This window comes from Columba livia, chromosome Z, assembly GCF_036013475.1.
Source record: "Columba livia isolate bColLiv1 breed racing homer chromosome Z, bColLiv1.pat.W.v2, whole genome shotgun sequence".
Lineage (NCBI taxonomy): Eukaryota > Metazoa > Chordata > Aves > Columbiformes > Columbidae > Columba > Columba livia.
Genome location: NC_088642.1, coordinates 10,513,629 through 10,526,421, shown reverse-complemented (window position 1 = coordinate 10,526,421; position 12,793 = coordinate 10,513,629). Strand labels below are relative to the sequence as shown.

Here is a 12,793-nt window from a genome sequence, read left to right as displayed (position 1 = left end):
GTAAAGAGAGCCCACGCAGAAGGAATTTACAGACACAGGCTCTCTTCCATAAGCAAGTTATTTTTGTAACAGTTCATATAATTCATCAATAGTGAGCACAACCATCTTTCCTACCGAATCTCATTATCAGGACCACATAAGGGACTCCCTTTAATAGATGGGCGTAAAGAGGACCTGGCCAGATGCTAAGATCTCTACTATTTTAATTTTAAATTGATATACCAAACGGATCACTGTATATGCAGAAGAGGAAAAACTACTTTGGTGATTAAAACTACAGTAAAATTTAACAGTTAATTTAAACACAATACTAATGTTAGCAGAATGCATTTAAAAGCACATTTGATGCATTTAAAAACATTTCTCTACAACTGCATTCAGCGACACACCACTGGAAGCACAAGACATGCTATGTGCTACTACACTTCTGTGCTGACACACATGGACATTAACACAAGCCATGCAGAACAATACCTTCAACTTTGACAAGTGTCCCAGTTCCTTAGCAGCACTGAAAATCAACTGTGTGCCCTATGATTGCAAGAAGTTAGAAAAGGAGGGGGAAAAAAAAAAGATTATAAACAAGCTTTGCATGTTTTTCCTTCAAGCAAGTCAGTTTGCAGATAAAACTTTATATAACCATCCCAAGGCCAGCCACAACAACTTGACTCCTTGCCAGTCTATTACCCAATATAAAACCTGGCATTTCCGTAGATACCACTGCAAGAGCTATTTCAGAGCACAAATGCTCTGCTAGCTGGTTCACCCTTGATTACAGCAGCCACCCATTTAAACAAACAGATTGCACAGTGTGGGGGTGAAGGCAGTGCGCTGGCTTGGTCTCCAAGTGCTCCTTTAGATTTCAAGTCTAAATACTCACAAAGACACCATAATATAGGCCAAAGCAAAAGATAACACAACTGACGACAAGCTGTCTATACAAGTAGAGTCCAATCAGCAGGGTGGGGGTGAGCATACACCAGATAAGAAAGAAAACTGGATCTGAGCAGTTTTTGTGTGAGAGATAGCTAAACAAAGTCCAGTGAATACTACAGCATCACCTTCGCATGTCGAAAGTTTGGCAAATGGCTCTTCTTCCCCCACAGTGGTTTACTGAGGCTGTATGACCAATGAAGTAACAAAAAGGGAAGACAAATCCCAGTGATGAGAAGTCTTGCTTCAAGTCGCTTACACTCTAGTATAATGGATTTTTACACACTTTCTCTGCAGTGGTTATGACAAAGATATTTTTCCTTTTCCCTACCACATCATTTGTCTGTTGTGTAATATTACTTTTGCCTGGGGACATAAGTCCAAAATTTAATGAGAAAGCCAAATGCAAACAAGACAATTCTCCAGTCTTTTCTCCTAGAGATGCTTCATGGGGTGTGCTGGAATTTTTCTTCCACTCTGCTTCTTTTTATTCATCTAATTTTGCTTTTTTCTTTAAAAAAGTCACAACTGCCTATTACTCCACTTGGAATAAAACCCCAGCCTATTGTAATTCTGGCTATGAATTGGGCATCTACCATATCACGAAACTTTACCCTCCACTTCAGCCATCACAAACTAGTCAGATTTGGGCTTTACGGCCAAGACAAAGCTATGGTTGACCCCTCTTCCCTAATTAAACCTCCCCTCTATTACATGTCTCAGAAATGCCTCAGGTATGTCAGGAGAGCTGCCCTCTCAAAGATGATCTTTGCCTCTCCTTGATTGCAACTGATCATTAGAAGCTTTCTCATCTTAACAGTTGTTCACCTTCTCACTTAACCACACCTGCCACGACCACTCCCCAGCCCGAAACCCTTTGAACTGTAATGAAGCAAGGTGTAAAACCAGAATTATTAGATTGCCCTTTGCCCCTGCATATGCCACTCAGTTTGTTTTCTTTGCTGCCTTCTTTGATATGTGCTTATTTGTTGCCTTTTAAGTCAGTACTCTGTGGAGCAGGAACATGTATTACATATGTATTTGCAGAGAAGACTCTTAACATCAGCCTCACTCACAGGTCTTTGTATCTGTTGCTAGAGGTAGCAGGTGCCCTTTTACAGAAGTAAACAGTTTACAGCTGTTAACACTGGAAAGACAGACCCGCTCTAGGGACACTGGACACCACCACTCTGCCCATTACAAGAGCAGTGCAGAAGTGAATTTTCAGATGAGGTACCTTTTCTTATGCTTTGGCAGCTTCAGAAATGTGTTCACGCTGAAAGACTCTGCCCTGAAATCACAGACGACCTCTTGATTTGCTCTATTTGTAACCATCACCTAACCCTCACTGCTCCTCAGCCTTTTATGTTTGTTGAATACAAATCAATACAGAATGAACATTATTGACCTTGCAGCTAAACAGAAGCTCTTGATAATTGATTAAATTCACAACTCTTGGAGGGGGAAAAAAGCGCAGGCAAGGGCAATGCATCCGTAAAGGAAAGTTTCTGACATAAGACTGGAAGCTTCACTCACTGTCAGTATCCCATGAGTAGCGTTAGACTACAAATCTGACTGGGAGAGTACAAAATTCTCTGTATTTCCACAGAGAGAGATTGAACGTGACTGCACACCAGAAGCAACAAAGAGATTTCACTGTGGGCCACACCAAATAATCCACCAAGGGGACACAGCTTCAGCCAGCGCTTGGTACCCAACAGATGTGCCAGCTGTTCTGTACAATTGGTCATAAAGTTTGTTTGGCTAATGGTTCTGGAAACTTAAGGTTTACATGCCTGTTGACCAAGCAGAAAAAAAACCCCACATTTTTATAATCTGAATTTAAAAAAAAAAAAAATAAATAAGGTTCTGGAAACTTAAGGTTTACATGCCTGTTGACCAAGCAGAAAAAAAACCCCACATTTTTATAATCTGAATTTAAAAAAAATAAAATAAATAAATCAGTAAGTAGTCTCAAAACACACTAACATGAACATTTCTTGATCCAGTATTTTCAGCCTTCATTGGACACTTCTTTTTTTAAAAAAAAATACACATTTGAGTGACAACATTAACTGATCTTGGCACGTAGTCTCCCTGCCGCAGGACTCTAAAGAGGGCAGGTCAGTAACACTGAGCAATACCCAGTGGCTTGATACGCTTCAAGGAACAAAGCTGCTCAGATAACTGCTCCTCAGTTCTTGCCCACTAAGAAAATCCTCATCCATCAATGCCAATCTCTGTCAATGTGTCTGCAAGGAGAAGTAATTTCACTGTTACGTTGAGTTTATCATCAATGCTGGTAACATCTAATGAAAATCTGGGCACTTCCTTCCTCTGCCAAATGGCATTCTTGTAAACAAGATGCTGTAACTCCTCATAAAAGTTATTTATTCATGAAAAACATCATACAGCCCTACGGATAGCACTTATTCCAGGTGCGCCTCCGGGGAATGAAAACAACTGAACTTAAATATCATGTAGTTTTGAGAAAAGCCACCCACAACGGATCTGATTAAAACATCAAGGATGGAAGATGTGGAAATAGTAGGTCCTTATTATGAATAGTTTCTGCCTAGCTCTGTGGCAAATGTAGATGGCAAGAGGACAGACCCCAGTGCTGGTTTTCATGAAATTAGTTTTACCTTCCTAATTTTTTTGGAAACAAGGAAGACATCTATAGTCCATAACACAAATATTTTAAATTCCTTCTAAATTCCTTGTTAATGGTATGACTGCTTTTTTCCCCTCAGTAAAAGGATCATCAGCTGACTCAAGTCTAATTGCTAGAAGCCAACAGAAATGCACTGATTTATATGTGAAGAGGTTCAAACTCTCACAGCTTAACTGTCCTATCGCTCGGTTGACAAAGTTAGCAAACAAAAGCCTACTGCAAGTCTTTTGAATCCCAGTCCTTTTTTGGAAAGCATATTATTACTCAGGCTTATTTTTCTGAGACATACCAGTGCAAGGAAGTTTTATCTGGTATTGTACATTCCTTTGGCCCGGCCCCCTTTTTTTTTTAAATTTTTACTTTCAATGAGAACTGATCATTTATTAGCAGCATTTAAGCTCATTTTTAAAACTTCATCATCAGGATATGTTTGTTAGCACCCATTGAAAATTAGCCTATATTTTGGTTGTTGTGGTGAATTTACCAGTGAGAAGACAGTCTTGAAGTTGAGGATGAAAAAGGCAAAACAATTTCCTTTCTTTACAGGGATCTGGGCATACGTGCAATTCACAGACCATCACTTCATTCAAGGCTAGTAAAGCTTTTTCTCCACATCACAGTGGCAGCCTTGGACTTTTTCGCTCCTGGCTAGCACAAGGGAGAGGATTCATTTAAACTAACACAAGTTAAGAAAGGTTTCAGAAAACCTCTTAAAGCCACACACTGTTCCACCACAGAACAGCTCCCGGAGCGGTGTGGCTGGCAGACGAGCCTGATGAACAGCCTGTTTGGAAGTCACGTGTAAAACCTGTCTGCAGCTCGAAGAACATTTTTCTCCTTATCCTGGACCATGTTCTCATTTAGTGAAGAGAAATCGGATGAGTAGGAAAAAAAAAAGCACAGTAGGAGCAAGCACAAATAGAGCCTCACATGGACGGCTGCATCACTCCTTGTGAAATAAATAACGGAGAGGCTCCAGACTGTGTAAATTACGCAGCTCTTCATTGACCTGACTAGCCACCAATGGCATGATATAGTTTCATCCTAGGCAGTGAGGGAGAAAGAAATGTATAACTAATCCATTAATATCCCCAAGCATTGTGCACTGAACCCCAAAATAAGGACTCCAAGAGAGCTGTGTTTGCATATCCACTCATCCAAGAGAAGACAGTGTCTAATTAAATGCTGATCGTTACTCAAAGCTAGTGAGGTGTGCACTGCTTGGTGAGTTACTGGAGATCATGTTGCTACTAATCTCCAAGTCTATGAGCAGTCAGTGCTCAGAGAGGCAGAGGCCAATTGTCTGAAAGGCATTATAAGGCAGTTCAGGCTGTCAGGGGCTGTAGAACTGCCCTGTCCCCATTGCATCCTTCATGGACTTCCTTTCTCACCTGAGTCCCACCCTACACAAAATCTTCCAGGAGCAGCAGGGAACTGAAGCGCAGAGCTCAGATTTTCTTCCCTGTGTGATACAGGCTTAGCTGATTTCAGTGAAATAGATCTGTCCGGAGAATAACAGGCATTAAAGCACTGTGCACTGACAAGGTCATGCAGGCGACAAATGAGACACACCGCAGCCAGTTGAGAACCTTCTACATGCTTTCCATTAAACCGCTTCTGCACCTCTGGCAAGTTCACAGAAAGGAGAGAAAATATTCCATAAAATGGATTATTTTCTACCATGCATAACCCTCCTTTAAGGACTGTAGAGAAGTTTTAGGACAGAAACCCTCATCCAGTGGTCCTTCAAACACACAGAGGCTGCACTAGGGCTTTCTGTTGTTGAGGACAGGGAGGACAGTGAGTTACTGTACCTGGGCCTGTTTCTGAGTCTGATGTGCCTTCTTTTAAGACAAAGAAAAATTAGATAAGAGGTGCATGGCACAGAAGGAGAACAGCCAAGGGGAAGCACTGCTTCTGCCCACACTGCCCGGCTTCAGTTTTGCCTTGCCCTGCCATTCTTCACTGCTAGTATGATGAACCCTGGGTGGTGACAGAATAAATCACTATATCGCAGGGGAGAGTGGAAGCAGCTCTTTGCCTCTGTAGCCCATCCAGCCTCACCACAGGTTGACAAGGACTCCGGACAAGGCCATTTTAACCACTGCATTGTTCACATTGTTCACAACCACCTTTCTGAGACAACTACTCTCCTCCAGTTTGGACTAGTTCAGCCGCCTCACTATGATACAACTGACTAGACAGCTGAAAATCCAGCTATGAACATTTTGCATTGTCTCAGAAAACTGAGGGTGTGCTTCATTACACAAAAAGAGCTTCTCAATTTGAAACTGAAGTGATGGCAACAAGAAACTCTTTGTAAAAAAAACCCTCAAAAGTGGCTTATAGCAGCATCCTGCAGGTTGGAAGAACTGGCTGATCACAGTTACTGCCTTCATCATGACACAAGCACTGAACCACTCTCTTACTCCACCTTTAAAATTCATAACTGGCTAGTATGAATTTCAAGCAGCTCTTTCCTGGTTCTCTCTGAGGTCCTTGATCTCACTGATTCCATTCTGAAGGGTCATCTTAATGCTGCTCTTAGATGTTGATTTAGCACCTGTCCCCAAAGACTTATTTTTAAAGCAATCCAACCAAGAGAAAGAAGCTTGATGGTCTTAAATTTAGATTTTTTTTGTTATCCTTTATAAATTAAAAAGACAAGCAGAAATGATTACTCCAAATCTGAGCTTGGAGTTGGTAGTCTTTACCAAATTTACACCTCATGCTAATTTTATGCTTAGTAGGTATGACAGCACACCACATCTCAGCAGTTTCGTTTAAAGTCCACATCATCAAGGCCAGAGGCAAAGAGGCCTTCCCTCTCACAGCAAGAAACACCTAATAGAAGATACAGGTTTGCATCACTTCTCTAGACACTGCAACCCAAGAAGTCCACTCAAAATATGTAGGCAACTGCTGAACAGTGAAAACCGCTACTGTTCTACCCACTAATGGGAAAAACAATCAGCATAAATTAGCCACAGACCACAAGTTTATTCAAACACAGAGACGAAAAGTAGTTCTGGATCACCTCCAAATAATGAGGTTATAGCCCAAACTTCACACTGCCTCCAGCTGAGTGTCAACTTCCCCAGCAGCTGGGTGTGTGTGAATAACATTTTATCAGTTTCTGTGGTATCTCAGAACTGGGGAAGAGATTCATCTTCCATTGTTAAAAACGTCACTACATGCGTGACAAATGTTCATCCAGCACATCCACACAGCTGAACAATTATATAAAAGACTGCCTTTGAAGAAAAACTATCTGGATACGCTTCCAGCTTCCCAACATCAGAGATACAGAAATCATGGAGCCCATACTGATGTTAAAACCTTCTGGGGAGTAAAATGGGGGGTGGTGCCATTAAAAAACAAGCCCAAATTAACCACATCTATACAGAGAAACACTTGACTAATAGATGAAAATAATTAGGCAAAAGGTGTTGATCTAATGCCATTAAGACAACACTAACTGCTCGACAATCCCACATATACAGCTTTGAAGGATGGCAAATCCCTAATCAATGAGATTTGATATACTTGATGGCAATTCCTTTTGGATCACGGATTTTGACTTTTTATTCCTAGAGTATGCTCTGTATCTTGCAACCCCACTATAAATAGACCTGTTCTCTGACTTTACTAGGTTACAGACATATTTTTCCATCCTCAAGCAGGCTACGTGCAGGTAAACTTACCTGGACAGATGACTCATTATTTCAAGACAATTAATTACATAGGCAATGGCAACACTTTCTGCTATGAGTCAGGAAGGAGAAAATGTTTTACCGTATGGTCTGTAAGAGGAGGCAGCACAATCAGCTTCTCCATGGTGTTCATTACCACCCTCCAGAGCTCCTTCAGCACCCGTTTCAACACCGTCTTTTCACACACAGTTGCAAACAGTGTCAGACTGCAGGGAGAGAGAGCAAGAACTGAGTAAGTTCAACAAATGGAATTTGCAGGGAAAAAAGGGATGTGTACGGCAGAATCAGTGGTCCATCCAAAGCAGTTTATCATAACAATTGCTTTAAAGGTAAAAGTCTTTCCTTTTCATAAAGTACAGTTTGTCTTCACCCTTGGAGTTCTAGCACTAAAGACATTTGGCCAAAATGGATTATTGACATTTCTGATCTCAGCCATTTCTATTTATTGACCTGTGGGTTACAGAAGGAATCACAAAGTTATGGTGGTTGGGAATAGTCCAAATAAGAGCAGGTATTATTGAATTGGTTCCCTTTAAGAAGATACTTCCTGATGTACTGGGTTTGCAGAGCATATAAGAAAAAACTGCAAACAAATATAGAATAATAGGTTTTAAACTTGAAGGGGTTATTATAATGATTTTTGTTGAATACCTAAATTTATACTCCCCAGATGTTTATGCAGAAGTTCCTGCACAGCTTCTGAAGTTTCTAAATCTTCCATCTCTGTAACCAATCCAAAGCATTTCTGGGACTTTTCCTTATTTTGTAGCAATGGCATTCACCATCAACCAGCTGCCACACACTTATTCCACTTTACATCAAGATGTTCTGCTTTATCTCCCTATTTATGCCCCCTTTATTACTGCAAAGGCTACCCAAAAGGCCACAAAGGTTAGGATTTTTATTTGAAATGATTGTTGTATTTTGGCATTTACTGATCAGACTTGGAGAGCTACAAAACAGGAACTGTGCAGCCAGTAGCAGTGCACAGGTGATGGCTGATTCTACTACACTGTGTAACATCTTCTTCCAGAATCCCCCTCTTCCCACAGCTGGTTAGACAGTAAATGAACAAAACTCAACAGGGACAAGACTGATGAGTGTAGGAGGTAGGAAGCACTGAAAAATACTTTCCTTCTGTAAAGGAGGAAAGAAACTAATCCAGGCTCTGATAATGATAATCATAAGCAAAATTACTTGCTCCACAGCTGGATGAAAAGCCTGTAGCACACTAAGTTCCCAGAAACACAAAGGAAGGTAGCTTCTCAGGATTCATGAAGGCATGCAATGGAAAATGCTCAAATGAGGGGGCTCCTACATGCAGTGACTGTCACAGAGAGTTACTCACTACACGGTGACTCAAAGGAAAGATGGGACAATCAATACAAAGTGTAGGAAAAAAACCTGTATTTTAAACTTGCAAAGCTTCACGTCTCTTGTACCATCTATTAGGAAAATAACTGGACACCCCTTTCAAAATAAACAACTGCCGTGCATCAACAAGAATTTAAACTTCTACAATGATTAAAAACTATTTCTCTCTGTAGATCTAGGTTTAGCTGATGAGAATTATGCACAGCCACAAAAAGTCCCTGTACAGCTGAATCATGCTGCACGGTGTCAATGGTAATAGTTAATTAAAGCAATGGATCAAGCTTACGTACCTCTCATAGCTCAGAAGCTTATTTCCTAGTCAGAACAGCACCAGGTATGACTAGAATACACATGCTTAACATGACTGGAATACTGAATAGTGTATGAATCAAGTATGGTTTGCAATACCACTGGATACAGTATGATTTGTATAGGAAAAACCCCATAGTCAGTAAATTTAGAATTTCAGTATTTCCCATTAACTGATCAGCAGCGTGTTTTGCTGTAATTGCCACAGCGAGAATGAACAGAGTGTGCTCAGGCACTGAATGAAAGCTGCAGAGGTGATCCATGGCTTGAGAGAGGGGCAGATACGGGAAGAAAAGCCATTAACTCTTCCTGCGAATTCAGAGGCTGGACATCTCAAGAACCTTCCCCCATCCTGTTCTCAATCCAATACATTGTACATGTAACTTATATTTGAACACTTGCTTACTTTCCATCCAGGAAATCCATCAACGGCCTCAGGACATTATCTGCATCTTGTGCGACTGTGTTTCTGGCATTAGCAGCAACATTTCCTGTTCCTTTCACTTGACACAGGATATCAGACATTTGCTTGACACACTCATCAATACGAGTCTGAAAGCTAAACAGACAGGAGAGAGGCAAAACCAAGATTACGAGTGGCAGAAATCCCAACTCCAGTACATAAGATAAAATACTGCAAGTCCATAAACCATGTACTCCATTACTTGCCCTTCCACTCTAAAAATTGCTGCTCATTTCCTCACTGTATTTGTTGCCAAGGGGCACGCTATCCAGTTCCTTATGCCCATCATTCGCAGACAGCCTACCACCTCTGAACACAACACAATCACATTTGAGAGGAATCCATTCTGCTTGCAAAAATAAACTATCATTTTCTGATGTCAAGAAGCACTGTTATTCTTAGCTCAAAGCACCCCGCTGTATCTTTGCTTTCTACACAGGGTGTTACGCCACAAAGGCTGGGACAGAGCATGGAGCAATGGCACAATGAATGTACAACTCTGAGCATCCAGGGGTCCACCAGTAGTGATGTGGTTATGATCCAGCAGAACAACAGAAAGAGCCTGAAGGCAGGCTGAAACCAGCCCACTGCCGTACAGTCCATGCTATATCAAAATGGGATGTGGGGCTCAGCTGCGAAATGAGCAGTGTCACTGTAATGAAGTGACATGCAAACCATTAGAGCACAGTTACTGTTCCAACTCTTACTGCTAAGTGGAAGTTCAAAATGAAATAATACAATGGTTAAAAATGATGAATAGATCAGCAGAGCTGTCAACACATCAATTCAGCGAATAAAGGAAAATGCTTTGACATTTAAAAGAACAGTTACTAACAACAGGCATTACAAGTGACATTTAGCTATCCACTAATGGCACACAGGTTTGAAACCAGAAGAGAAGCCAGTGTTAGGAGCCAGGGTAAAGATTTAAGAGCAGGAGCACAAGTTTGGAAGTCAGCTTTATATCTGCATAAGTGGCCTGAACTTCTGCTGTGTGAGCCACCTCTGACATCCATGGGTTGGGTGACAACACACAAACCCTCTGCCCTACAGCTCTCACCTTCCATCTCCACCCCCTCACCTCTTTGCTCTCCTGTGCTGTCACCTCCAGCCACACCGTCCCTCTTCCTCACTTCTAACCTGCCTCCAATTCCAGAGAGCAATTCCAAAACTCTTTCGACATGCAGCCTCCAATTCCACTTTCCCCATTTCTAGCAGAGTGGATTGCAGCAGTCAGTTGTGGCTACAATGACAGCTTAACCGGAGACATAAGTCACATCAAATGAAACAGTACCAAGAATTTCCTGTACTGTTGACAGACCCTGTCTGTTACAGGCTAATCTCTCCCCACAGTCCTCCCAGATACTGCATCAGTTGCAGGACCCTGCTTCAAGATGCTATAAACCCGTAGCCAGGGGAAGAAAAATAACAGAATCCCTTAAAAGATAGAAGTTATTATGATGCAAAATTGCCGTCCATTATGAAAAATGGTAAATCAGTTACTGTGGCAACAAGTTCACCTGAAAGTGAAGCTTGTTAGATGTACAGCTTAACAGGAGCCCTTGGCAGCAGCACGTTAAAAGACAACATCACCCATACTGTCAGACGAGGCGTTCTGCTCCCTAATTCCCGCAGGAATTCCCTCCTTCACTCCTACAGCCTCCAAGAACAAAACAGCAGCTAGCTTTCCGTGAAGCACAAACCCTTTCAAGGCTCCTTTCCTCTATGATATGCTGTAAAGCAGAAAATGCTTCCGCATCCAGACATAATCCTCTCTCAGCACAAAGGTAGTGAGGCTCTCCGGACACCTGCTGCTTTCCCAGCAGGCACAATTATCTCACACAGATGAAGAAAAGTTAAAATCTGCAGCGTCAGGTGTGCACAGTGTTGTAGGAGTAACTGTTTACAGACTCCGCACAGAATACTGTAGATATTTGTCTTATCTCCCACACTTACACCCTTCAGAAGATCCTGCTTATCCAGTAGACTGCAGCTCTGCTTTTCATTCCCTATTACTGTTAAAGTATTAGCAAAGCATCTGAGCTGTCTGACTGCCTAAATCTCTTGCTGGCACATCTCTCTAAACACTCCCTGGTACGTATGCTGGTACTGAATAAGCTCTTTAAATTATACTTGCAAATGTCAAGATTGTACCTTAATTGTCTTATAGCAGTGACACCATGGAGACAGGTTTCAGATAACAAAATTCAACCCCTAATTATAATTCCTCTCTCATCCCCCATCTAATTATGAACCTTATCGATTCAATTCAGTTACAGTTTGAATCTCTCCATTTCTTGCTATAGCATCCGTTACTGGCAATGGGAACTCCTCACTTATCTCCCGACTTAGCTGTCTGTGCTGAAATCCAAATAGTCGCTGACAAATCCTACCATTATTTTTTGGTCCTAAGTACTGCAAATCTGTAGACTGGAGGAGGCCAAGTTGGTACGAATTTGCTTTATTCCCCATGCCCGTATTTCAGCTGTACTACAGTTCATGCCTTCATTAATCTTGTTATGAAGAACAACATTAAATGAATGGGATTTATTATGAGAAATGGGTGTTTTTGAAGATCAGTGGGGAACCCTGTATTTCTAGATTTTGCTTAACTGACATCTTTTTATGGCTCACTACAAAATTATTATGAAGTTGAGCACACTTTTATACTCAGGTAAATGATAACACGATTTGCAATAAAACTTAATCAGTTACTCTGGCAATACTTTACAGAGCTCCTCCCCTTGAAATGTTAGAAAACACCATTCACTGCAACATTGGAACAAGTCAATCTCAAATTCTAAACCTGTTTCCTTCTTATTCCAATATTCACTTAACAATCAGAAATCAGTCAGCTGTTTCATACATTCAGAGCAAAGTGTTTAAACAAGAACATTACTTCATAAACGCTAAGCTGGAAACCACTTTCCAAGCAATAAAGGAGCAGGCAATTCTGTTATTGACAAGCACTACTTACAGAAAAAAAATCACTTTATATAATTCAAATATATTTCACAGTTGAGAGATCTCCATGTTACATTTCTAAGCAGAGCAACATAGAAAAGAGACTTCAAAAGCATTTCTCGCTTCTTTAGATAGTCTCAGTATTTGAAAGACCACGAATTTATGACAAAAAGAAAAATACAATGCAGCTGACATGGTTTTCTTAACCTGACTGAATGAGATTAGACAAAACAAAGGAACGCTTCAAGGACAGAGACCTTGTTATACTCACCTGTTACCAAACACAGCACTCAGCTCATCCAAAACATTGTTCAGCTTCACCTGGAGCTCTTTGAGATGGTCACTTGCTTCTGCATCCAACTG

The 12,793-nt window shown here is 41.1% G+C and overlaps 1 protein-coding gene across 13 annotated transcripts in view; it reads right to left on the bottom strand.

Annotated features, from left to right (window-relative positions):
* LOC102097415 (protein unc-13 homolog B) overlaps positions 1 to 12,793 on the bottom strand; it is a 222,988-nt gene that overhangs the window by 15,833 nt on the left and 194,362 nt on the right. For 10 of the 13 annotated variants that reach the window (XM_065047131.1, XM_065047133.1, XM_065047135.1 and 7 more), the window contains 4 exons: positions 12,702 to 12,790; positions 9,410 to 9,562; positions 7,403 to 7,526; positions 475 to 531 (listed from right to left, as the gene is read on the bottom strand). In XM_065047131.1, coding sequence (XP_064903203.1) covers positions 475 to 531; positions 7,403 to 7,526; positions 9,410 to 9,562; positions 12,702 to 12,790 — 423 coding nt within the window. The remainder of the gene's footprint in view (positions 1 to 474; positions 532 to 7,402; positions 7,527 to 9,409; positions 9,563 to 12,701; positions 12,791 to 12,793) is intronic. The other 3 variants (XM_065047136.1, XM_065047129.1, XM_065047130.1) reach the window with 1 other exon arrangement.